This window comes from Dermacentor albipictus, chromosome 3 (genome assembly GCF_038994185.2).
Source record: "Dermacentor albipictus isolate Rhodes 1998 colony chromosome 3, USDA_Dalb.pri_finalv2, whole genome shotgun sequence".
Taxonomy (NCBI): Eukaryota; Metazoa; Arthropoda; class Arachnida; order Ixodida; family Ixodidae; genus Dermacentor; species Dermacentor albipictus.
Genome location: NC_091823.1, coordinates 148,940,775 through 148,968,651, shown reverse-complemented (window position 1 = coordinate 148,968,651; position 27,877 = coordinate 148,940,775). Strand labels below are relative to the sequence as shown.

The following is a 27,877-nucleotide window of genomic DNA, read 5'->3' as shown; positions in this document are numbered from 1 at the left end:
TCCATACATCGAATCGTCATTTCACAAAAACGAAGGTTGGGATAGCAGTCCAGTTGTTCCGCGAAGCCCCAGCAGCAATTATATATTATATACAAATTGAGAAGCTGCCCACCATTGAGGCCGAAACAACTGCGTGGTCTTTTCAACTAATCTTCAAATGCTTAGCAGTAACGACTGCTCGCCATCCCACGGTTGCAGAGAGCTTAAGGAATAAGAAAAAATATGAGGAGGCTCTTGCAAGAATCAACCTGACGATTGAAGTTACCGAAGGCTACTGGCGCTCATATCGACAACTGTAGCCTTACAGCTGCATATAATATTGCTGAAAGAACGCTGCTACAGTTTTGTGTTTACTGGAAGGATGGTGCATGATTGGCTGGAAAACTTTTTTTCGGTCATCAGTATGGTTTCGCCTGTACCAAGCCCTAATTACCTCAAAATTCTCTCAAGGTTGTAATTGTCAGCCAGTTTCTCAATGTTCCTAAGAATTCAGGCTACGACACCAACGAGAGCAGTCAGCTGGTTGATTTATTTTCCGCAGAAATCAAGGAAGTGCAGATCAAAATAGAAGAGCGTGAAGAGCCGTCGTCATCATCATCATCATCATCATCATCAGCCTAGTTACGCCCACTGCAGGGCAAAGGCCTCTCCCATACTTCTCCAACTACCCCGGTCATATACTAATTGTGGCCATGTTGTCCCTGCAAACGTCTTAATCTCATCCGCCCACCTAACTTTCTGCCGCCCCCTGCTACGCTTCCCTTCCCTTGGAATCCAGTCCGTAACCCTTAATGACCATCGGTTATCTTCCCTCCTCATTACATGTCCGGCCCATGCCCATTTCTTTTTCTTGATTTCAACTAAGATGTCGTTTACCCGCGTTTGTTGCCTCACCCAATCTGCTCTTTTCTTATCCCTTAACGTTACACCGATCATTCTTCTTTCCATAGCTCGTTGCGTCGTGCTCAATTGCAGCAGAACCCTTTTCGTAAGCCTCCAGGTTTATGCCCCATATGTGAGTACTGGTAACACACAGCTGCCATTCACTTTCCTTTTGAGGGATAGTGGCAACCTGCTGTTCATGATTTGAGAATGCCTGCCAAACGCACCCCAGCCCATTCTTATTCTTCTGGTTATTTCAGTCTCATGATCCGGATCCGTGGTCACTACCTGCCCTAAGTAGATGTATTCCCTTACCACTTCCAGTGCCTCGCTACCTATCGTAAACTGCTGTTCTCTTCCAAGACTGTTAAACATTACTTTAGTTTTCTGCAGATTAATTTTCACACCCACCCTTCTGCTTTGCCTCTCCAGGTCAGTGAGCATGCATTGCAAATGGTCTCCTGAGTTACTAAGCAAGGCAATATCAGCGAATCGCACGTTGCTAAGGTATTCTCCATCAACTTTTATCCCCCATTCTTCCCACTCCAGGTCTCTGAATACCTCCTGTAAACAAGCGGTGAATAGCATTGGAGAGATCGCATCTCCCTGTCTGACGCCTTTCTTTATTGGGATTTTGTTGCTTTCTTTGTGGAGGACTACGGTGGCTGTCGAGCCGCTATAGATATCTTCCAGTATTTTTACATATGGCTCATCTGCACCCTGATTCCGTAATGCCTCCATGAGTGCTGAGGTTTCGACTGAATCAAACGCTTTCTCGTAATCAATGAAAGCTATATATAAGGGTTGGTTATATTCTGCACATTTTTCTGTCACCTGATTGATAGTGTGAATATGGTCTATTGTTGAGTAGCCTTTATAAAATCCTGTCTGGTCCTTTGGTTGACAGAAGTCGAAGGTGTTCCTGATTCTATTTGCGATTACCTTAGTAAATACTTTGTAAGCAACGGACAGTAAGCTGATCGGTCTATAATTTTTCAAGTCTTTGGCGTCCCCTTTCTTATGGATTAGGATTATGTTAGCGTTCTTCCAAGATTCCGGTACGCTCGAGTATATGAGGCATTGCGTATACAGGGTGGCCAGTTTCTCTAGAACAATCTGACCACCATCCTTCAACAAATCTGCTGTTACCTGATCCTCCCCAGCTGCCTTCCCCCTTTGCATAGCTCCTAAGGCTTTCTTTACTTCTTCTGGTGTTACCTGCGGGATTTCGAATTCCTCTAGGCTATTCTCTCTTCCACGATCGTCGTGGGTGTCACTGGTACTATAAATATCTCTGTAGAACTCCTCAGCCACTTGAACTATCTCATCCATATTAGTAACTATGTTGCCGGCTTTGTCTCTCAACGCACACATCTGATTCTTGCCTATTCCTAGTTTCTTCTTCACTGTTTTTAGGCTTCCTCCGCTCTTGAGAGCCTGTTCAATTCTATCCATATTATAGTTCCTGATGTCCGCTGTCTTACGCTTGTTGATTAACTTAGAAAGTTCTGCCAGTTCTGTTCTAGCTGTAGGGTTAGAGGCTTTCATACATTGGCGTTTCTTGATCAGATAGCTTACTGGTTTCCTCTCTAACAGCGTTACCACCGACTTCTATTGCGCACTCCTTAATGATGCCCATGAGATTGTCGTTCATTGCTTCAACACTCTGGTCCTCTTCCTGAGGTAAAGCCGAATACCTGTTCTGTAGCTTGATCCGGAATTCCTCTAGTTTCCCTCTTACAGCTAACTCATTGATTGGCTTCTTGTGTACCAGTTTCTTCCGTTCCCTCCTCAAGTCTAGGCTAATTCGAGTTCTTACCATCCTATGGTCACTGCAGCGTACCTTGCCGAGCACGTCTACATCTTGTATGATGCCAGAGTTCGCGCAGAGTATGAAGTCAATTTCATTTCTAGTCTCACCATTCGGGCTCCTCCACGTCCACTTTCGACTAACCCGCTTGCGGAAAAAGGTATTCATTATCCGCATATTATTCTGTTCTGCAAACTCTACTAATAACTCTCCTCTGCTATTCCTAGAGCCTATGCCATATTCCCCCACTGACTTGTCTCCAGCCTGCTTCTTGCCTACCCTGGCATTGAAGTCGCCCATCAGTATAGTGTATTCTGTTTTGACTTTACCCATCGCCGATTCCACGTCTTCATAAAAGCTTTCGACTTCCTGGTCATCATGACTGCATGTAGGGGCATAGACTTGTACCACCTTCAATTTGTACCTCTTATTAAGTTTCACAACAAGACCTGCCGCCCTCTCGTTAATGCTATAGAATTCCTGTATGTTACCAGCTATTTCCTTATTAATCAGGAATCCGACTCCTAGTTCTCGTCTCTCCGCTAAGCCCCGGTAGCACAGTACGTGCCCGCTTTTTAGCACTGTATATGCTTCTTTTGTCCTCCTAACCTCACTGAGCCCTATTATATCCCATTTACTACCCTCTAATTCCTCCAATAACACTGCTAGACTCGCCTCACTAGATAACGTTCTAACGCTAAACGTTGCCAGGTTCAGATTCCAATGGCGGCCTGTCCGGAGCCAGGTATTTTTAGTACCCTCTGCAGCGTCACAGATCTGACCGCCGCCGTGGTCAGTCGCTTCGCGGCTGCTGGGGACTGAGGGCCGGGGTTTGATTGATGTATTCATATCGGAGGTTGTGGCCAAGTACTGCACCAGGGTGGCCAATCCTGCTCTGGTGAGAGAGTCCGTTACCGGTTCTGGTCGTCGGGATCAGGCCGCACTCCAGGCCTGTTTGTGCAATTTTCTCAACACACGGTTTATTTTTTGTATTTTCCGGTGGAGAATTGCGCGGCACCGGGATTTGAACCACGGTCCTCTTGCACGGGAGACGGATACTCTACCGTCCCCGCAGTAGTTAAATTAAAAAATTAAATTATGGGGTTTTACGTGACAAAACCACTTTCTGATTATGAGGCACGCCGTAGTGGGGGACTCCGGACATTTCGACCACCTGGGCTTCTTTAACGTGCACCTAATTCTAAGTACACGGGTGTTCTCGCATTTCGCCCCCATCGAAATGCGGCCGCCATGGCCGGGATCCGATCCCGCGCCCTCGTGCTCAGCAGTCTAACACCATAGCCACTGAGCAACCACGGCGGGTCCCGCAGGAGTTGTACGCCTCATTGAACCTACAGTGGTGCCCTATTTGATCAGTCAAGGTTGACCAATCTGAACTCGGTTATACCGCACGAATGGCACTCGGCTAGAGAACCTGGTATTTATGACTTGCACATGTGTCGCCATACCTAATTGAGGATGTATATAATTTTTTAGGAGGGTTCCCGTACAGTCATAAAATAATGGAAAAGGCATTAAAAAGAAAGAAAAAGGGGAAAAAGGAACATGACAGGTGATTTGAACTCATGACCCTTGGATGTTGCCCGGAAAGATAGCTCAGTCGGTTGCTTCGTCAGGCCCCAGATTACTTTCAAGCGCCATAGCTCCTGCTCCGTGCCTCATACTTACGTGGAAAGGGACTGGTGTTGTTTCTTGGGAAAATGGGAGGGGGGGAGATGAGGGGGGAAATATGCGCTCACTGAGAGGGCATCGTCAGCACGAGACCACCACCAGGCACCTTACTGAGATGTGGGGAGCTTCGCGGCCGGGACGAAGCCTCCCTTCTCCACCGGTCAAGAGGGGAAAACGCGCTTTCCGATCGCTCAAGGTTGCGCGGACATAGTAGTATAGCTCTAGCGTCTAGGAAAAGCTTAAACAGTTGCGAGGGCGGCACGCATAGCGTGGGAAGCTAGCCGCCAGAATAGCTATCTCAAGGACTGCTGCTGACGAGGGCAAAATACCTTCGCGTAATTATAATAACCCTAATAGGACTGCTTTCGAAAGAACAAAAAAAATGAAAGAAAGGAAACGGCCCAGAAGGCTATACTACGAGAGCTATGACTGATAATTTTCTATATATGTATGTATTCATCTCATCTATGGGATCGCATGCGCGCGTTGTTTCTTTGTCTCTGTGTGTAGTAATGGAGGAAACGAAAGCAAAATTGCAGCGCCGTGGTTTTAAAGCACACCCGTGGTAGAGAAACAGAAGGCGATATAAGCGTGCGTGGCTATGATACGCACACGATAGCACAGCAATCAGCACTCGAATATAGTTAAAACCCTAATAATAATTGTAAATATTCATCTCATCGATGGGATCTAATGCGCGCGTTGTTGCTTTGTCTCTGCGTGTAGTATTGAAGAGAGCCAGTTTAAGGGCGGAGAAATGAAGGAAAGGAAAGCAAAATTGCAGCGCCGTGGTTTTAAAGCACACCCGTGGTAGAGAAACGCAAGGCGATATAAGCGTGCGTGGCTATGATACGCACAAGGCAAACTGCCTTAAAGTGTTTAGACTTGAGGGGAAAGCTTCGTTAACAAACTACAACACGGCAATCAGCACTCGAATACGACGAGAGAAATACCAACGAATACCAACGAGAGCAGTTAGCTGGTTAATTTCTTTTCCGCAGAAATCAAGGAAGTGCAGATCAAAATCGAAGAGCGTGAAGAGCCGTCAGTAAGTGACAAAATTGTACAAATAGAGTCACTGACAAGAGCTGAAGCTGACATCTTGCTTACTTGGCTGGATCTTTAGTAACACCCCTTCTACTTGCTGGAAGGTCATGCACTCCGTGTGCACGAAGGCTTCTTTCCGAAAAGGCACGAGAGAAGCATATACTAGTGCAGTTGAAAGAATATAACTCCGGAGCCCGAAACCTTGTTTATGCGAGCGAAGAAGTTTTAAGGTTTCTTTCTTCTTGCGAAAGCGTCTTCAAAGATAACTCGGAAGAAGAGGACATTTGCCGCTTGAGGATTCCGATGAAAGTTGTAAAGCGTTTCATCGAACTAGCCGTTCCCAATCCAGCGGTTGATTGCTCGGAGCACACAATTAAGTCTACTGACAAGGCTGCTGGAGCAATTCGTGACGATGCGCCTGCGCATTTACTTGAGGTGGCTAAGTGAGCCAGAAGAACTGGATGAAAGATACAGCAGCGAAACTGTGGCTGGGACCAACTTTGAGTGAAATGTCTGCTCCTAGGCGTGCAGCCAAAGTCATCTTCAAGAGGTTCCTAACAAGTATTATTTTTAAGTAAAGGGCTGTGTGCATTAGTCTGCAACACACCTCAAAGTTTGGCCTAATCCTTGTGACCCTTCTTTTTCTGCTATGTATAATTTATGGTTTGCGGTAGACTACACCAAGGCAAATCACTCTTGACATACGCGCATAAGTCAACGTCAACTGGTTGCTGATTTGTTGCAAGACACACATTGAAGCCTGGTGCATGTTATGCACCTTATAAACTCTCGTACCCGGCAGCACCGAAAGGCGTTCCTTTATAAAGCAGTCAATCTAGTCAAGTAATTCTTCGGTTTGGGCATATCAGTTGGCCAACGCGGACCTAGCTACACAGTAGTCATTTCGTCTGAAAACTATGCAGGCAAGCATACGCTACTTTAGTGCTGTGTGCAATACGCGCTTAGGATTGCGGCTAAATGTTCAAGACCTTTATACACCTCAATTTGCTGACGCAAGCGCATGCTAAACAAGAATATCGGCCGACGCTCCATTGTCCGCCGTATCTGCGCTCGCCCCAATATGGCGTTCACGAAGGCAGTGTCCCCACCCTGAACAGCGGCGCGCTATATCGAAGGACCCTAGGTACAGCTAGGGTCCCTGTTGTCCCTGCATATATTCCCACAGGGAGCACAGTTGCGCATAGGTCTGTCAGTATGTTTCAGCTGCGCAGTGAAGTCACTCCTCGCGCACGCAGGAGGCAAATGCCGCGCGGTATTTCATTTGCTTTTTTCTGTGTGCTGGTCGCAAGCTACGCGCGCCAATAGTTCTCGAGCGCTGAGCAAGGAGACACTTTTTAATGCAAGCTACGCTCGACCTATTGGCGTAGCCGGAGGGGGGTAGGATTCCAAACCTTCGGAATGTTAATTTTTATGTACAGACATACACGCACATATACAAACACATGCACTAACGTAAATATACGAGGTAGGACCATTCTTGGTGCCCCGAAATAAAATTCTGACTGGGACCGTGGCCCGCACAGCTCAAAAGTTCGCGTTCAAACGTGCTGCACCTTGCAATAAAAAGCGGTGCAAGGTTTTCCAGCATGCATATGAAGTTTTCTCACCGAGGTCGGGAGGCAAGAAATGTTTTAAAGTGTGTTTAAATAAAGCTTCAAACACATAAGGAGGATAATTGTGTGAGTGCATTTTGGCTGCAGAAACCAGCCAATTAATCGCCGTTGCCAAGAGAACTATCGTGCGTGCAGTTATGTCAGGTACCGTTAAGAGTCATTTATCATTAGGCAGGGTTCATAGCAGGTACACGTTTTCGATGCATGCGGCGCCGACACGTAGATTTAAACGCAACTCAAATGTTCACATGCACACACTTTATGCAAAGCTTACTTTTACATATAATTCCCGCCGCATACTACGCAGATGATTCGTAGGAACAAATCTTCAAGTGGAAAAAGATTCAAGATGGACGAGCTTCTAGATCAAATTTACTTCGTACAAGGGAAAGGATGAGCAATGGCTGCTGACAGCAGGGCAAGGATGCTGGTATTTGGAGCCTTGAAGGAAGAATTCGAAGCAATTTGAAAAGCAACAAGCTTTTAAGAATAACAACAGATTATTTTTATAGCAGTAATCACGTGAATGTGGCAAACTTGCAAAGTAATTATTCACACATTGTTGTCTGTAACATGGCAACACATTTTTCTTGATATTTACATGTCAGTCGGGTCGAGTTACTATAACACAGCGCTAATTAAATAACCAGGCAGAGTTTTACATTCCCCATGTCGACTAAGGCCGATCGATCAAGCAAAGGTATTGCGGCCGTAAATTTTGAAGCTAGCAAAGCTGTTTCATAAGGCGGGAGCGCGCGACGTGTTCGCTTACTACAAAACAATGAACACTAGCACATCAATCAGTGTTGCATAAAAAAATCAAAGCCGACAAAAAAATAAACGAAAAGCAAAGAGGAGAGAAAAAGCAGTACAGCGAGAAAATTGTATCCCACTCTGTTTTGAAACAGGTCTAGAGCCGCATAGTCAGAACAATCGTACAAGCAACACAGCGAATTGGCCGAGTTGGTGAGTTAACATTCTTAGCATACGTGTGCAGTGCGACACAGACGGGTCCTTGATTCTTCGTGCCGTGTCCGAGTCCCGCTTCACGTATACGCCAAAAATCATGCAAGTGAACAACCTCTCGTGCCACCTGTACGCATATCAGCTTTAACAGGGGTGTTACTCGATATAAATGTTGCTATAGTGTAAACAAGGCAAGCTTACCTCTGTAAACAAGCCGAACGCATGTCGCATATCCTGGTCCCTTTGGGAGCCAGCCGGTCTTGGCTGATAGGCAGTAGCCATGCCAGTCGCCAGCGCACGTGTGTGCATCCGCGCGGCGCCGCGTAAAACGCTTTGCTACCTTCCGTGTGGTTAGTGCAGTTCGGTGCGCTGCACTCTGTCATATTGGAACAAGCGTCAAAATGATGTATTTCATATCACTTCACCAAGTTCCTTGACTTCATATCATCGGATACCATACCCAAAGCCCGGAGCCGACGAACGCAAAGTTCGCTCCACGGTGTGCTGATTGCAATGCCGATGGCACTGGCGGAAACGACGAATCGGGATCGCGCTCGTAAAGTTGGCTTCGTGGAGGCGTAGTTGAACTTTGACTTCATTTTGCGCCACGTAATAGCGCCCGGCGAATAGCGGTGCGAGCGGCGCCGGAAAAGTTATGCGCAACTCTGCGGGAGCATATACAGGAACACTAGATACGACTGCTTGCGTTATGAGTGCGTCTGAGCTCGCACCAATGCCGTTCCACTTAAGGAGTGGTAGCCGTCCTGTCCCTACGTCTTTCAGGTTATCACGCGTGAGTCAGTCTTCAACTACCGTCGTGAGGTGCCACTCATATGGTACTCTCCCCCACAATCGTAAAGCAGGCGCAAACGCTAGCCGATGGGGGAGTTAGGACGATAGGAGGGGGTGTTGAACGTTCGGATCGGCCGCATCTGGCTGGCGTTAAAAAAAAAACAGAGCGTAGAACGCTGCCCACGTTCCGTAACAACCCAATTTAGCGGAGGCTCAGGGTGCGTCTGGTTGCTATCTTTGTCGTTTTATAGCCATGCTCAGAGTCTCGCGGCCCTGGGAGACGCGCTTGTTAGATAACCAAAATCAATGCATCCTATTCAACCAACGGTGCACGTTAAATGTCTGCGGGGCGGAGCGTAAGTATGGTGTACTGGAATAGGACAGTATGTCGTCTGGTGGCGAAACATAACTCCTTGTGTGGTGACGGGCGGGGGTGCTTAAGCACGCTGGTCTACTGCAGCGCCATCTGCCGCTGCAGCGAAGAGTCATTGCTGGCAAGACGAAGTTAAGGGTGCTATACAGGGCCTCCGTGATTAGCAGTTATGGTTGTCATGGAGGTCATGCACGTACGTGCAGATTTTACCTGATTGCTTGCTTGCTCTCGCTTTTCTTTCCGCGTTGACACATTCTTTGTGTGCACGGCAAGCGCTGGGTTCGTAAATGTATATTGTGTGTGTCTGTGCACTGAGGTTTCTGCATAACGATCACAACAACTCCAGGCTGCTTCAGGTCGGGCACATTAGGAACACTGGCTAAATGTGCCCTTCTTGCCCTTCAGCAAGAAGGGCAAGAAGGGCACATTTAGCCAGGGCAAGAAGGGAACCTCACGACGGACGCTGCAATCGTCACAGAGCAGTTCTTTTATAGTGAAAGCTTTACTGGCCGCGAACTTGCGATTTCGCCGTGGCGGTGCTCCGAGGAGGCACATGACGTCAGAACTCCCACCTCTCCGCGGATATTTCTCTCTCCCTCTCTCTCTCTCGCTCCCTGGTCACTACGGCACATGTGTCTTTAGCAGCAGCGAGCCACAGATGTTCCGCCGCTGCGCAGCGTCGCGCCTTTCCGCCGCCGCCATTTGGTACGACGTCAGACCACGTTCCTTATCGTTGCGCTCGCCTCCGCTCGCTTCACTAGCTGCGTCGCATGCCTGTTAACATGTCGGAGCACTGAAAAGGAAAGCTCGTGTGCGCCGCAACCACAGTTGAGTTAGCAGTATGGACGGCGACAATTCTGATAAGCAGGAGGAGGCCTGGAATCGACATCGGAACGAGATGAAGAGAGAAGGAATCACCCAGGAAAGAGAGGAACAGCGCGCCAAAAGACTGGTTAAACGCAGCAACATGGCTAGACAACCAGACTAGCCTGGAATTGCAATCAAGATTAACCAAGGCTAACCATGCTATGCATTAGCTTTCACTACGTATATCCTGGCATAGCCGAGCTAAGCCACTGCCAATTTTTTTTTCTTCAATGAAACCTGGCGACCGCATTTCTGGCTGATGCAACAATAAAGGAATCCCGTACAACCCACCACACATATCGCAGGAGCTCCTTCCAGACTTCTCATCCTTGTGTGTGTCAAAATACTACAAACATGCGTGCTTACTGAACGGAACTAGAAGGCGAGCGTTTGTTTGACTTCTGCAATCGAGACAGTGAGCAGACGATCTGGAACACTGCACGATCGGTGGTTGGAAACGCGCAAGCTTAGACGGCGTTATTGATGTATACTAACAGTTCGCATTCTTTATTTTGTTTACAAATTGATAATTTCAGTGGTGTTTTGAGAGGGTTTTAGTTTATAAATGCAGATTTTTTTGCACAACATCTGTGAATCTGTGAATGCTAGGCATGCCGGTTGATCCCAGCGCCTGTCTGGTGGCGTTATCGCGGAAGCGTAGCCGGTTCTCCCATTGTTTATCTGTATGGACGACAGACTGCCCCATTCCAGTACACCATAGCGTAAGCAACGCTCTGCTAAAGCTGTCAACTAACTGCTTTGCATTCCAAACGAGATTTGTGGAAACCTTCGGCTCCCCTATAGTGCGAAAACTCTGTGTAGAAGAGTCACTGTATGGACGCGCTCAACAACCAGGCGAGAACTTAACCAGTTGTAAACAAGATCGCACGAAAGGACGTCTACCAAGTACCACGCATCAATGACGCCTTGGACTGCATGCTTGCACGGAGCTTAATCCTTCTCGTCCAGTGATCGTAGATCCGGCTACTGCCAGATTTCAGTTGATGAAATGGACCGCGACAAGACGGCCTTCATCACGCCTGATGGTTTATATCAGTTCAAAATCGCACCTTTTGTCCTATGCAAGGCTCCTGTGACATTTGAACGTATGAGGAACTCTCTTGTGCGAGCTTACAAATCGACTGTCTGTCTTTGTTACTTTGACGACGTGATTGGTTTTTCTCTCACGTTCGGGAACCCCTTTACTTGCCTCGCTGCAATTCTTGCGGTGTTCCGAAAAGCCGGCCTCCAACTGAACTCCAGGAAATGTAATTTCAAGCGCCGTCAGATTACCGTGTTGGGACTGCGCGTTCGCGCATCCCGTTTACAACCAAATCGGGAAAAAGTTCGCGCCATTCGCAGTTTCCCTGTGCCACGTTCGGCTTCAGACGTATGCCGCTTCGTTGGCCTGTGTTCTTACTTTCGTCGTTTCGTCAAAACTTCCCCGACGTTGCAGTGCCTTTGACATATCTTCTAAAGAAGAACACGCCATTCTCATAGGGCCCGGAGCAGGCTCACGCGTTCACCACTCTCATCGAGTTTCTGACCACTCTTCGCCAATAGTTGCCCACTTTGATCCATCTGCACCGACCGAATTCCACACTGACGCAAGCGGCCACGGCATCGCCACTGTTCTCGCCCAGCATCAGAATGCTGTCGAGTGCGTCATAGCTTACGCCAACCGCCTGCTGTCATCTGCAGAGAAAAATTACTTCATCACTGAGCGCGTGTACTTGGCTTTAGTTTGGGCTGTCGCCACGTTCCGGACATATTTGTACAGCCGCACAATTTTGGTCATTACAGGCCACTACGTCCTCCGGTAGCTGTCTTCCCTCCGGGACCCGACAGGACGGCTGGGTCGCTGGGCTTTGCGGCTCCAGGAATGTTCATCTATTATCAACTGCAAGTCTGGACGACTGCACACGGACGCTGACTGCCTCTCTCGTCACCCCGTGGATCGCCCTGATACTGCTACGCATTATTCGGTGCACGTTGGTTTTTACTGACATGTCCGATACGCTCACTAAACAACAACGCGACGAATTCTTACAGTCTATCATCGCAGGAGTGCAATCTGGTAGCACCAACTGCACGTGCCGCATGTTCGTGCTGCTCGACGGCATCCTCTACCACTGTAATGTCAACCCTGACGGCCCTGAGTTGCTCCTTGTCCTTCCTTGTTATCTGCGAGCCGTCCTTCTCAAACTTCACGATGCACTGATGGCGGGACACCTTGGTGTTTTACGTACATACGACCGCGTACAACGCCGGTTCTTCTGGCCGGGTCTCTACCGCTCTGTGCGTCACTATGTCGCAACTTTCGAAGTGTGTCAGCTCCGGAAGAAACCCTGCCCCTGCCACCTGTCGGATGACTCGAACCAATTGAACTTCCCTCTGAACCTTCCTATCGCGTAGGCCTTGACCTGCTTGGCCTTTTTCTGACGACGACTGGAGGGAATAAGTGGATCACCTACGCTAATGATTACGCGAGATTCTACGCGATAACAAAGGCGTTGTGGACTAGTTGCGCAACTGACGTCACCTATTTTCTCCTCCACGACGTCATTCTCCACCTAGGCGCACCTCGACAGTTACTTACAGACCGCGACCGCTCGTTCTCGTCTTGAGTTGTCGACGACCTCCTCCGCTCTTGTGCCACCGAGCACAAGCTGTCCACCACTTTCAACCCACAAACGAACGGTCTTACGGAATGTCTCAACCGAAGACTCACAGAGATGCTGTCGAAGTACGTCTCCAACGATCACTGCGACTGGGAAGCCACGTTGGCCTACGTGACTTAAGCGTATGACTCGTCCCGACATGACACTGCAGGATATTCACCCTTTTATCTTTTGTATGGTCGCGACCCCACATTGCCGTTTGAGACCATCCTCCTTTTTGTGCCCCATGTTACGACTGAGTACGCTCGTGAAGTTATCGATCCCGCTCATATGGCTCGTCAAGACGTCCGATCTTGTTTATTAGCCTTGCAGCATATAGAAAGAGAGCGTTACGATTGGTGCCATTGCGATGTTAAGTTCACCCCAGGTGCTTGGAAGCTCCTTTGGTCATCATGTCATCGGGTCGGCTTCTCCCAGATGCTTCTCTCGCTGCACAGGGCCTTATGAAGTCCTACGCCAAGTTAACGACGTTAATTACGAGATCTCGCAGTTACAGTTTGATCCTAACTCAACTACGTCGCCTGTTGACATTGTGAACGTTTCGCGGCTGAAGCTATAGTTCGGTCGCAGTTCTTTGCCGAACATTCTTCGAGACAGCACTTCAGCACCCGCGGGTCCTGTTACAGAAGAATAAAAGAAGAGAAAGGAAGAAGATCGCAAGACGCTGGCTTCTGCGTGTTGTTGCTGGTCAGCCATCTTAACTACACGGACTATGCTTGGATATATATAGTAAATACAGTACATCTATAATTCTAACGTGTCCTTGACAATATTATAGCGAAGCTGTTAGCCTCTAGTTGGCAAGGATTTTTCACAGCCATCATCCTCACGAAAAAAAATACCTTCAACAATTCAACCTAAAGGTGCATATATTCTTTCGTAGCACGCATGCCACAAGCAGCACAGCATTGGTTTCATTAAGCAACAAGCACAAAACAAGTATCCAAACCCCATAATTGATGATAACGTGCTCCCGCTACCAATGTGAAACACGCAGCGATCGCCGCAGGCGCTTCCGGATAAAGATTACAGTTGCGCAAGCTGCCGCGGCGACGACAGATTGCGACGTTAGGAGTGACGTCACGAGCCTTCCACATATAGAAGAACCAGCCTAGCAACTGATTTTATTCTTGTTGGAGCACCGCTATGCGCAAGAAGCGCATAGTTAGTACTTCCAAGGGACAACGTCAATAAGAGGAGCGGCAAAGGGAAAAGAAACGGCAAAGCCACCAGCGGCGGCGTGTTGCCAAAATTGATTAACTTCTTTCTTAACAGGCTCAGCGCAAGCGCGTAGCCAGAGAGGACCAGAATGTTATTACTCGTCGGCGACTTTATTAGCGACGTTGCGAAACCCGAGAATGACTGGTTTCTGTCATTTGTCAGTAACAACTTTGGACTGGCCTACTACAACAACGCCAATGAACCAAACGCGCGGCACATGTCGCGCTTGGATTTGTTCTTGGCCTCGAATGTAGCGAAAGTGGTAGCGGAACCAACCGCGGTGTCCCATATCTGCTACAAACCGATTGACACTACCATAAGATATTACAGCATTGCATAACCCTTTCACCAGTTGTGCTGGTTTTCAACGGTGTCGCTGGACAACCACTTTTGCAAGGCCGGAATAGTTAGACAATATAGGCAGCAAACTTTAGATAACTTTTGTGGGTAACAACCATAGCTACAGAGTTGCATGAGCGAAATATTCTTGTGACTTTAAAACTCGGAAGTAATATTCTACTTACATAGTATAGTTATCTGTTGCCTGATCGCGTCTTACGCCATTTATATTTTTTTCTTTTCAGGGAGGATCCCATACCGGGCTCCGAGTGGTAGGTACAAGACACTGGAAGTGTTCACTTATTCTGTGCTGTTCGTATATAAAACTGAAAATAATAATTGTTCCGGGTTCCTTTAGCCGTTCACTTGGTCTGTCATTCGTAGTATTTGTTCGAGACTAGAGGATTGCGAATCAGTCTGTGAGCAATAAGATAGCCTACTTTACGGTAATATCGAAAATGAAAAATATTTAAGCAATGTGAAAGCTGTGCAAAAAAAAATGAGTTGTGTGGCACCATGCGAACGAGCTTCTACAGGGGCATTTACCTGGTTTTTCATAATGCGCCATTTTAACTATTACGACAACAAAAATTACGGGGCGCTGTCGGTAGAAAAATAAAACGCACCTTGTATGCCATCACCCCCCTTCATTTCGTTTTTCAGTTTACAAGATTAATTCAAGTGCCACATGCACAATGCGACCCGAATTTCTACTTTCACAACATTTAGGCACCGATACCCAAAAGAAGTGTCGAAACCAAGAAACGCAACCGATGTAGTAGGACGGACGCAGGAGTTTTTTGTACGCGAATCACATGATTTTTCTCTAACAGATACTGATATCCAAGTGACCCTTTCGCGTTTTTTATTCACTACAATATGCAGTGCGAGAAGGTGATAATTATTTCTTCAAGCGTAGAACATTGTCCGATCTGTGCACTTGTTTCTTTTTTCAGCTCCGCTCTTGGTTTCGCAACCTAGCGGCACCCGTAAGTTTGTGCTCCGTGCCGGTGCATGTGCACATTCGAATGTGCCATTAGGGAATGGATGCTTTCAACAGGAGCTAAAGGGCACCGCGTCAGCAGGGCGATAAAACGTAGATATTGTGGCTATGGCCGTGACGTGTAGCCTTCGGGGCCATTGTAGTACAAACAGACGTTTAACATTGCAATGATGTTGGCGCTGCATCAAGACGCTAGGTAGAGCACTGTGGTCAAGGAATACTGGATTCTATATTCTTTATTCAAGAGCAGCGCAGTAAGTGTGCCAGAAGTTCCGCGTAGACTTAAACCCCTGTCAAGCGGGCAAGTTAAGTGCACTTACGGGGAGTGCACTTTGGGACCTTGAGTCACACTTTAGGCAACGCGCTTCTTAACGGGAAAAAAGAGTGCACTCGCAGTAAAAAAAAAAAAATGGCGACAGACTAAGAGAGCATTTTTAAAGATGTAAATTAACAAGAGAAAGCTGGTAAAAAGCGATTGTTTTAAGTAGAATTCTATATAAAAACAAACTTCATCTATTTGTCGCAACAAAAAACGAAGATGTTTTTATTATAAGTGTGCTGCAAGTCAATACTGGCCAAGACGAATGCCTAGCCCATCCAAAACAACATGGCGGCGTGCGGCAAGGCGGCAGTTCATCCTGCATCAGGCACGTACCCAGGGGGGGGGGGGCCCCCCGAAATCAAGTGGCATACCCTCCCCCCCCTCCCCACCCACGCCACCACTCCTCACACATTCCTAAAGCGCCGCCAGATCAATGTTGAGACTTGGCAGCTGTTCATCGGTCAGCATTATGCTGCCTTTTTCACTCCTTTTAGATGGCGGTAGTTATCGGCATCTCTTGTAATGTGAAGGACAGTTGTCTCATAGATTCCGCACCCACGCGATTAACTCGAGATGCGTTCAGTTGTCACCATCTATTCAACCGTCACGCGCATAGCTGTCGCCTTTGTTAGTTCAACCTTCTTTGTTTAGGCTGATCCTGGGACCAGGAGAGGGATGCGGCTGTTACTCAGCTGGTCTGTACTCTCATGGAACGAGTTGCGGGCGCGGAGAAAATGCCAATTGCGTTTAGCTTTTCCCTTTGCTTCATTATTTCCTTGAATTACGGCTCGCCGCAACGCGGGCAGATGCCCGGAATCATATGCACGTGATATGGGTTAGATATATAAGGCGGGAAATAAAATAATGTGAAAGAACGTCCATCATGAAACCCTGCAATAACCCTTAAGCCCATAAGCAAGATGACTGTCGCCCGTTACCTCGTCTGTTTTTCCCTAATTCTATAGCACTTTCCGTGCCAAATTGGAAACTGGAAACAAAAATCGCAAGGAGTTGAGAAATTAAGCGATCTACTAAGGGAGAGAGCCAAGGCAACAACCAAACTGCAAGCAAAAGCGAATAATAATAAAGCTAACCGTTGTTTATGAGAATATTTATCGGTCAACATACCATTTAGAAAGGAAGTAGAGAAAACGCCGCCGGAAGTGGAGAACAATTACTTGTTTTAAATGACGCTTCTACAGTTATCGGTCGAACCGCCTCACATAGCCACTTCTCTGCTGTGCTTATGTGGGTGTTTTTTAAACGTTCGCGGTGAGCGCAGTACGTCTAGAATCGCAGAGTCCTGCGCTCTACGCGGTTGTATGGGACTGGCGGCCGCACAGCGTTACGCAATTCGCGGAACTGTCAAAACTGATCAAGAAGGCGAAAATAACTGATATTCGAAACTATAACATGAGAAAGAAGCCGTAAAAAATTAACGCAGCCTGAAATCAGTAAAAAAGAAACCTGGCATAGGAAAAACCATGATGTATGCACTAAAAGATAAGAAGGATAATATCATCAGCAGTCTCGAAGATATAGTAAAAGCAGCGGTAGAATTCTAAGCTGACCTGTATATAGTACCCAGAGGAGTCACGATACCTCACGTAGAAACAGTAATGAAAAGGATACAGAAACATTCCTATAACTAGCGATGAGGTCGGAAGGGCCCTGCAATTCATGAAACGATGAAGAGCGGGATGAGAAGGTGGAATAACAATCGATTTAATCAAAGATGGAGGCGACATAATGTTTGGAAAACTGGCGGCTCTTTATACGAAGTGTCTATCGACTGCAATGGTCGCAGAAAACTGGAAGAATGCAGACATTATACTAATCCACGAAAAAGGAAACGTTAAAGAATTGAAAAATTATAGGACTCTTAGCTTGCTCCCAGTATTATATAAAATATTTACCAAAATAATCTCCAATAGAATAAGGGCAACACTTGATTTTGTCAACCAAGGGAACAGGCTGGCTTCAGGAAGAGATACTTTACAATGGATCACATCCATGTCATCAATCAGATTATCGCGAAATTTGCAGAGTACAATAACCCTCTCTATGTGGCTTATATAGATTACGAAAATGCATTTGATTCAATAGAGATACCAGCAGTCATAGAGGCACTACGTAATCAAGGAGTACAGAACGCTTACGTAAAAATCTTGGAAAATATTGCTACATGCGTGTGGTATTTGTTTGTTTGAACGAGGCGCGTGGGCGCCATCACTCCAGGAAAGAGGAGGAAGAACGAACTGGGCTCGCGCTGTGAATCTGACCGGTCTTCGCTGCAACCGTTGTTGTAAATATAATATGTAAATAGTTTCTCGTCTTACTGACTCATCCTTCGCGTAAGAATATCTACAGAAGTTCTACAGCTACCTTAATTCTACACAAGAAAAGCAGGGAGATACCTATAGAGAAAGCGGTCATACATGGAGACACAATTTGTCCAAAGCTATTCACTGCATGCTTAGAAGAATTCAAGCCAATAAAGTGGGAAGGCTTAGGAGTAAAGATCGACGGCAAAACTCTCAGCAACCTTCGGTTTGTTGATGACATTGTTCTATTCAAGAACAATGCAGACGAGTTACAACAAATGATTGGAGACCTTAACGGAGAGAGTGTAAGAGTGCGGTTGAATATTAATATGCAGAAGATGAAGATAATGATAAATAGCCGGGCAAATGAACAAGAGATCATGATCGCCAGTCGGCCACTAGACACTGTGAAGGAGTACGTTTACTTAGGTCAATTAATCACAGGGAACGCTGATCATGAGAAGGAAATCCACAGAAGAACAAAAATAAGTTGGATCGCATACGGCAGGCATTGCCAGCTCCTGACTGGAAGCTCACCATTATTATTGAAAATTAAGGTGTGCATGCAATCAGTGCATTTTACCAGAGCTGACATATGAGGCAGAGACTTGAGAGGAAGTTAAGGACCGCACAAAGAGCGATCGAACGAAGATTGCTAGGCATAACGATAAGAGAGAGAAAGAGAGCGGTTTGGATCAGAGAGCGAACGGGTATAGACGATATTCTAATTGACATGAAGAGCAAAAAATGTAGCTGGGCAGGTCATGTAATGCGCCGGTTAGATAACCGTTGGACCATTAGGGTTACAGAATGGGTACCAAGAGAAAGAAAACGAAATCGAGGACGACAAAACACTAGGTGGAGCGATGAAATTAGGACATTCGCGGGCGCTAGTTGGAATCGGTTGGCGCAGGACAGGGGTAATTGGAGATCGCAGGGAGAGGCCTTCGTCCTGCAGTGGGCATAAAACAGTATGATGATGATGATGATGATAGAGGTGGTGCCCCCCCCCCCCCCCCAAAAAAAAAAAATCCTGAGTACGTGCCTGTCCTGCATGCTCATGCTCCTGCTAGAACAGAATATGAGCGAGTATATATGAACAAAGACGGTGAGTTCGATATTTAGCTACACTGCAAAATGCCACGCACATGGCTCAAAGCACGACCGGCGTGGTCAGCACGCTTTCACACCAAAATAAACACGAACTGAATGAACATGGCGGCGCCGCAGTGTCGCATCATTCTGGCGCCGTTAGTTGCGTACATGATAAATTCGTTTCTTTATTGTGCTGTTTCGCTTCTCGCTAAACACAAATTATATTCTGAAAAGCTGCTCAATAACTGAAACGAACTTTTGTGTGCTTTTTCTATGCGTTACTATTTGCGTCGTTGAAAGCGTTGGTGGCGAGGCTAGGCACTCCTTCAAACCGTTGGCGGTGAGGCTAAGCACTCGGCCAGCAAAGTGCGTTCTGTGAACGTACTCCGACTTGAGTGCACTCATCTGAGAGTACACTCCGCTGCGACGTTAAGATTTGGGAAAGTTCACTTAAAAACCGAGTGCACTCGCCGTAAGTGCACTTAACTTGCCCGCTTGACAGGGGTATTACTCTATCGTGTAGATTTGATGAAGCATTTGCGTACATGCAACGATTTTCTGTTATCAAACAAGGAACCACTGCTGAAACAATGAACTTGGTATTCGGCTTGATAGCTTATAAGAATAGACGATATATTTTGAAAACCTGCACCCCAGACAGATGTGCATTGTTTTTAGTTATTAAATGGAGTAAACTAGGTGATCAGCATCACGTAGCACTTATACGAGCCTTTAACTGAGAACATACTAAATACATCGCCTAGGATTTCTTTATTGCTGTATTCATTCCACATATTGCGCAAGTATATGCCAAATAAAATATGAAAATGTTTCTCCAAAGAACTAATTAGGCCAGACACAATATGTCAAATAGTCTTCTTGAGCAGGATGTTAAAGGAAAATGTGGTGTACAGTAATGGTGTTTGGTGCTTTAATATTTTCTTGCGGTTTACGTCTACTGGTATCAAAGTATGGGCTTACTTAAACAAAGGAAACAATTTTCGTGGTAGCAATAACCTGATCACCCAGTGCGCTTAGGAGAGAACCACTAATCCGGTTGGTTTGGTCACGATAAGATTTGCTGTGCAATCGAAGAGTATATCAGGCATACATGAATATTGTGGAAAATATCTAGATTCTACAGCTATCTTGGTTGTTGACGAGAAATGTAGAAAGAAACCTTGAAAGGAGAGTGTCAGGCAAAGAGACACAGCCTCTGCAAAGCTATTGATTGCATGCTTGGAAGAAGCATTGAATCTATTAAGCTGGGCAGGCTTAGGAATGAGGATCAATAGCGAATATCTCAGTCAACCTTCGGTTTGCAGATGACATTGTCCTGTTGAGCAACACAGGGTACAAACTGCCATAAATGATAGAGACCCTAAGAGAGAAAGTGTAAGATTGGGGTTGAAAATTATTATGCAGAAGCCAAACAGAATGCTAAATAACCTGGCAAAGGAACAAGAGTTCAGGATCGCCAGTCAGCCTTTAGCGTCTTCGAAGGCGTACGTTTACCTAGGTCAATTACTCGCCGGGGGCCACGATCATGAGAAGGAACTGAAGAATCATGTCCAGACATTGTGGACATTCTTATTAACAACTTCGTGGCAATGCACAAGTGTAACTCAATGAAAAAAGGTTAAAAACAAGTTATATTTAAGAATATCCTCTGAACATGAAAAAGTTTCAACTGATTACAGCGATAGGGTAGCCCCTTCTAACAACATATACAATAATGGTACTTACAGGTGGAACATTGGTGGTGCGTTCAAGCAATAGATGGGGAGGGATGAGCGGCGCAGGCTACACGATAGGAGCATATCGTTTTGCACCCTCCCGGCAGAGGAGAGAGAGAGAATAAATATTTATATTGGATGAATGCAGCTTTGGAGAGGCGTCCTCATTCCAGAATGCCTCGAGCTCGGGCCGCATCCTGGGCCCTCGCAATCAGTCGTTGCTGATCCTCGAGGTCGGAGCTGCCCAAGGCTCTCTCCCAAAGCTCGTTAGTGGGGAAAGGGTTTGGAGGATTTAATGGTGCCGCTCTGCAACCCCCTACTATGTGCCTGAGGGACCCGGGCTCTGCGCATAATCGGCATTGCGGAGAGAATTGTGTAGGGGCTATGAGGTGATATCTGGTTGGGTGGGGGAATGTATTAGGAATCGCTCTTGCTCTCTAGGTAGTGACTTATGTGGGGGAGCATATGTTCTGCGGGTTAGCTTGTAGTGTTGTGTGATGTCTTGGTACGAGACTAGAGGGTGTATGCGCTCGGGTTCAGATTCCTCAGCGTCGGCTCGGTGGGTCAAATCTCGAGCCACGTGGTTGGCGACCTCGTCGCCAGGAATAACTTGATGTGCTGGCGCCCAGATGATCACGACTGATCTCGTTGGCGGCTTTTGATTGATGATCCGGAGCGTAGTGGTATGAATTCTGCCGCTAGCAAAGTTGCAGCATGCCTGTTGGGAGTCGGTCACTATGACTTCAACCTCTGTTAGGGAGAGCGCGAGCCGCTTCCTCGGCTTGGAGGGGATTGCTTCGTGTGAGCGGAATGCTGCTGCGATGTTCTTTGTTGACGACTGCGGTGGCTGCTCTGGCTGCTGTGGCTGCGCGTCTGGGGTAAGAAGCAGCGTCCGTGTAGGCTGTACAGGGTAAAGTCCCGTATCGCTTGTGTATGGCCAGGGCGCCGGCCTCCCTTCGCTCTGTGTGGTGCAGTGGGTGCATGTTGCGAGGTAGAGGACGTACGGTGTTATTGCTCCGGATGGCATGGGGTAAGCTCACAGTCTGAGGCGGCGGATGGCTCAGAGGGGCAGAGAGCCCCAGGCGCAAGAGAATGGACCTCCCTGCTTCCATAACCGCCAGCCTTGTTCGCTGACTGGATAAATATGCCTCGATCAGCTCCTCGGCCGTGTTGTGCACGCCTAGTCGTAGTAGGCGTTCTGTGGACGTACTGATCGGCAGGCCCATCACCTGCTTATATGCCTTTCTGATCATTGTGTTGATTTTCTTTAGTTCCGCCACGTTGAGTAGTGCGTATGGAATAGCGTAAATTATTCGAGACACGACGAAAGCTTGGACAAGACGAAGCGTGTCCGCCTCCCCCATGCCTCTTGTCCTTGTTGTTATTCGCCGGATCATGTGGGCAACTTGGGCTGTTGTATTCTTAAGCTTTTGAAGTAATATCGTATTGGTGCGATCCCACTGGAAAACCATTCCCAATACCTTAATGCTCTGAGACGGAATGATGGTGTGTCCCTCCAGTTGTATGTTGATAGTGGCTCTGCAGAGGACACAGAAATAAAAAAGCGGCAAATTTAAAACGTAACGCAATTTATTACAGCTGGCGTTGGAAGGGTAATGGTAGAGGGAGTGTTATGCAGTCTATTTGTACGCAAAGGATTATAAAAAATATAAATTACGGGGTTTTACGTGCCAAAACCACTTTCTGATTATGAGGCACGCCATAGTGGGGGACTCCGGAAATTTCGACCACCTGCGGTTCTTCAACGTGCACCTTAATCTAAGTACACGGGTGTTTTCGCATTTCGCCCCCATCGAAATGCGGCCGCCGTGGCCGGGATTCGATCCCGCGACCTCGTGCTCAGCGGCCGAACACCATAGCCACTGAGCAACCACGGCGGGTGCACAGGATTATGGGAGGCAGCCGAGGCGGTAGAGAGCAGTTATGCACGTGCACGTCTTGGGAGCGTGCCTACATATGACTGTATGCGCGTCAGGTGTATGAGTGCGCGTACGTGTGCTTCCGTATTTGCGCTTGCATTCTGGATGTGTGCGCAATGCTATAGTTGCGTGTGCGCGGGCGTGTAAGTGCGTGCTATTGTATGCATGCGTGCGCTTCCGTGCTTGCGGTGCATGTATGAGCGCATGTGCATGTGTACGCATGCGAACGTCTGTGTTCGTGTTTCAGAGTGCACGCGTGCGAACAAGTGTGCGAGTGTTTTGTTCGCATGGATGTATGTGCCCGCGTAATGTGTGTGTGTCTGCATGAAAGGGAGAGAGTGTTTGTGTGCGTGTGAGGGCGTGTGTGTGTTGTGGGTGTGAGCGAACATTTTCCTGCTTACGCCTATTCTGGGAAACAAATAGAACATGAAGATCATTTAAACGCATACTTCAATCTACGGGACAAGAATGAATAAAGCTGAATTGATAGCACTCTCTTTTTCTGAAAATGAAAACATTAAAATAAAGCGCCTGTAACGTTAGTATTCCCGTCGTTGAACGGCACAGCCCCGTGAGAGGCTGCTATGTGGTTCAGCGTTGTTATTTTGCTTCCGTCGGCGGTAGCACACTGTCTTGAGGGCAATGACCTGCTAAATGTGCACTATCATTCAATCGAGCATCGTTTCTGCGAACAAGCATGCTTTCGGCAGCGCACATTCGCTGCTAGGTTGATATGTCAACTTTAAACGGCTTACCTTCGGAAAAATTGCCTGTGGGTTAGGTTAGGTTAGGTTAGGTAACCCTCGTTGAATTGCGAAAGCAAAAGCAGCATGGCTACGCTTGTAGTTAAGCGTTTGGTTTAGCTCTATTGTGTAGACGCGACAAAACACACTGTTCAGGTAATGACTAGGCTAGGTAACGACTAGGTAACGTCTACGGAGCGTCTCATTCCGACGCTCTCGTGAACCCAAAGCGGTCTCTTCCGCAGTTGAAGAGTCACTATGAGAGGTGGCACGACTTCTTCTAGCCGCATCTTCGTTACGACGCTTCTCTAGTCGTGCGGCGCGTTCTTCTGGCGTCTCTTGCGCGCTCTCCATTACTGAATACGCTGAGGCAAAGCGCAAATATATATATATATATATATATATATATATATATATATATATATATATATATATATATATATATATATATATATATATATATATATATCCCAATCTCATGCAAAACATCCTGGTGATAAGCACACCGGACGAGACAGCTGCTATGAAAATTGCTAAGATCAAGGTTTTGACGATCGACGGAAAGAGGCACGAGACCAACGCGTACGTTTCGGCGCCCGAGCAAATGGCAAAAGGGATTATCCGCAACATTCTCCTGAAGTATACGCAAGACCAGCTCATGCATGCACTGGTGAACTCGAGAAACCCCTCTTTAACATACGCCAAGCGGCTCGGCAGTACAACCACCGTGATATTGCTGTATGAGGGAAACAGAGTCCCCACATGGGCTTACTTCAATAGCATCATGATAAGAGTATCATTGTATCGGAAACGGATTGACTTTTGCAAAGAGTGCGGCAGGCTCGGCCACCGACCCGACGTATGCCCTAAACCGGAGATCAAACTATGCCCGGCCTGCGGATCGAAGAACCCGAGCATCGAACACGAGTGCACGCCCCGGATCTGCGGCGAGGCGCACCCCACGGCCGACCGAATGTGCAATGCAAAATATAAGTTGCCACACATAGTGAAGGAGAGAAGGTGGCAGGCGAGAAGCAGAGAAGAAAGGGAACACACATTGGAAGAAGGAAAGACCCCTCAGCGGACCCTATCACCATCGGGGTACAGTATGGCGCAGGGAAAAGGCCGAAGTTGCTCGAGATCCGCATCCCTCTCACTGATAAGAAGACGTAGCCGAAGTCGTAACAGACCTAAGAACAGAAGTCGAAGCCGGAGTTGGAGTGGAAGCCGAAACCGAAACCGCCCCATGCCAGACGGCGTGTGGGCCACACATGGCGAGATACAGACAGGGCCGCGCAAGGTCACATGGTCCGACATAGTCGCGGAAAGAAATACATACTCTGTAAAGAGCACCCCACTTTCTGGCAGCTCGAGGGAAGCCCCCGACTCCCTCCTGGCGTCGAGGATAGAGAAAATGGACGAGAGAATAAGGAACTTCGAGAAGAGCTGGGCAGGGCCAGAAAGCAGAACGAACAATCAGCGAGGAAAATAGACGAGCTACAACAGACGCTCAACGAAATCTTGAAGGGCATGAGAGAATCCCCTCATGAGAGGATCTCCTCCTTCACCTCCCGCGAGGCCGCCGAGCGAGGCGATGCGACCGTGACAGGAGGCGAAGTAGGCCAGATGGACATGTGTTGTGGCGAAGAAGAAGTGCCAGCGGCGGCGGGCTCCAAGCGCAAGGGCACAAGCGATACGCCACCTACGGAAGACGCTTTGGACCACGCACAAGCACTGAAGAGACCCAGGTCAGGAGCCAGAAAGATAGACGCGATGGAAGAGATGGTGAACAAACTGACGGATAAGACGGAGCGAATGTTTGACATACTCCTGACAAGGCTGAACGAATCCGACGCGGGACGGAACGCGCAGTACGCAGCGGTCAACACCCAACTCGCGGCCATGAATAAGCGAATCGAAGATCTGGAACACGAGACGAAGCAGCTGAAGCAACAGCAATATCACCACCACCTGCCTGGAAGGGCCGGGGTACCATCGTCACAAGTGGTAAACGCACCGGCCATCCTCGCCAGCGACAACAACGCCAACATCACCCACACCGGGGCAGGAGGGACGCATGGACAATTGCGTCCCCCCAACACCTCTGCATAACAATCATGGCTGTATCCCGCAAGTCCGACAACAGACGCATAGTCTGGCAGTGGAATTGCAGGGGCTTCAAAAACAAAAATGCAACGATGGTACAATACATGAAAACGCTTGCCAATAACAAACTTCCTGTCGTGATTGCCTTGCAAGAACCTTTCGACCGGGCCCAGCTTCCGGGTTATGTGACCTGCGGTCCCCCCTACGAATCCATGGGAAGGGACGTCAGGGTGTGCACCCTGGTTAAGCGCGGGACGGCCTTCATCGAACACGAACTCGTGCTCCACGAAGAGTCAGACATAGACCATGTACTGATCGAAGTCGTGCCGAGTATTGGATGTAGGAAAACCGGCCCTTTCGTGCTCAACGTATATAGCTCCCCCTCGCAAAGATACCGCACTCACACTTTCGACGCCCTCTTTCGCGAAGCGATGGCCAAGGCCGCCTCCAGTCCCTTGCTGATATGTGGAGACTTCAATGCGCCGCACACGCAATGGGGATACGGAGCCGACTCGCCGAAAGGGAAGAGGCTAGCCGGACTGATGGACGAGCTCGGCCTGGCTGTACTCAACGAACCTGCTTCGCACACCAGGATCGGACAGGGAGTGTGCCGCGACACGTCCCCCGACCTCTCCGTCTGTTCAGGCGCGGGCGTGGTCACTTGGTCGAACTCCTTCGAGGACCTGGGGAGTGACCACAGGATCCTGTGCTTGACCGTGGGAGAGGATGAAAACGAGGAGGGCGTCTGCCGAAAGGCGAGAATCGTAGACTGGGACAGATTCCGGAAAAATAGAGAGCAATACAGGAAGGAGGGCCCGATCGAAGACATCAGCGAATGGTGCAGAGTACTACTCGCGGACGTAGAGAAAGCCACCGATGAGGTCGAATGGACGGACTGGCGACAAGAACCACCCAAAGAAGAGGCAGACAGATCCCGCGGAGCCGTGGGCGACGGCGCTCCCCAACGGTCCAGAGTGGACAGCCAGCTGGCACATCTTGTTGCGGCCAAGAAATCCATGCAACGGAGAGCGAGTAGGCAAAAACTCAACAGGAAGATACGCAAGAAGATCGCCGAAATAAACCGGGAGATCGAGACGCATTGCACCCGCCTGTGCGAGCAAGAATGGCAAGAGCTGCGCGACACGATGAACGGGAACATGAGCGTTGGACGCACCTGGAAGATTCTCAGGCACCTGCTCGACCTGGCAAGCACCAGAACGGCGACCCGTACAGAGATGGCCAAGCTGCGACACAAGTACAAGGACGAGCCAGAGGCCTTCGCGGAAGAGATTGTGCAGACGCACCTCGCACGCCCGGAAGGGCAGAGTCACCCAGAGTACTGCGGGGCTCCCAACGAGGAGCTGGACGCGGACCTTTCCGTGCAGGAAATTAGAACGGTCCTCCAGCTACTGAAGACCAACTCGGCGCCCGGTCCTGACAGGATCACCAACAAAATCCTGAGGAACCTGAACGACGACGCCATCGAGAAGCTCTGCGAGTACATCAACGCGTGCTGGAAGGAGGGCCGAATTCCGCAAGAGTGGAAGACCGCGGACGTTATACTGATACCAAAGCCGGGCAAACCGCTGGAGGTCCGAAACATGAGGCCGATCTCCCTCACGTCCTGCGTCGGGAAAGTGATGGAGCATGCCTGCCTTAACAGTGTGATGACGCTGCTCGAGAAACAGGACGCCTTCGGCACCCACATCATCGGTTTCCGGAAGGGCCTTTCAACGCACGCCATGCTGCCGATCAAGGAACAGGTCATGAACGCTCCGAGCACGCACGTGCGCGCCCTACTCGGGCTAGACCTCAAGAGCGCCTTCGACACTGTGAAGCACATGGCCATACTGGACAAGATCAGCCGACTCGATCTCGGGGCGAGGTTCCACCGATATGTCAGCAGCTTCCTGAATGGGCGCGAGGCGACAGTCAAGATCGACGGGGCCCCACCACAAATGGTCCGAATGGGTGATGCGGGAACGCCGCAGGGCTCCGTACTCTCCCCCATGCTTTTCAACCTCGTCATGATCGGCCTGCCGGAGCGTCTTGAGGCGATAGAGGGCATCAATCATACCATATACGCAGATGACGTGACGGTGTGGACCACGGAGAACACGAGCGTCGGCGAAATGCAAGACCGACTACAGCGGGCCGTCCGGGAGGTGGAGCGGCACCTCGAAGACACGGGACTCGTCTGCTCACCCGACAAGTCGGAGATCCTGCTCCACAGGCCGCGCAAGAAAGCACCCCTTCCGCAGGCCATGCTAGACGCTCGTCGTTTGGGCGTCCGCGTCACGACGA

General features: G+C 48.4%; 1 protein-coding gene across 1 annotated transcript in view; it reads left to right on the top strand.

Annotated features, from left to right (window-relative positions):
• Positions 1 to 27,877, top strand: part of LOC135896685 (uncharacterized) — a 193,349-nt gene that overhangs the window by 13,680 nt on the left and 151,792 nt on the right. Inside the window, exons 2-3 of the mRNA XM_065425172.1 lie at positions 14,550 to 14,576; positions 15,261 to 15,293. Of these exons, the coding sequence (XP_065281244.1) occupies positions 14,550 to 14,576; positions 15,261 to 15,293 (60 nt within the window). The remainder of the gene's footprint in view (positions 1 to 14,549; positions 14,577 to 15,260; positions 15,294 to 27,877) is intronic.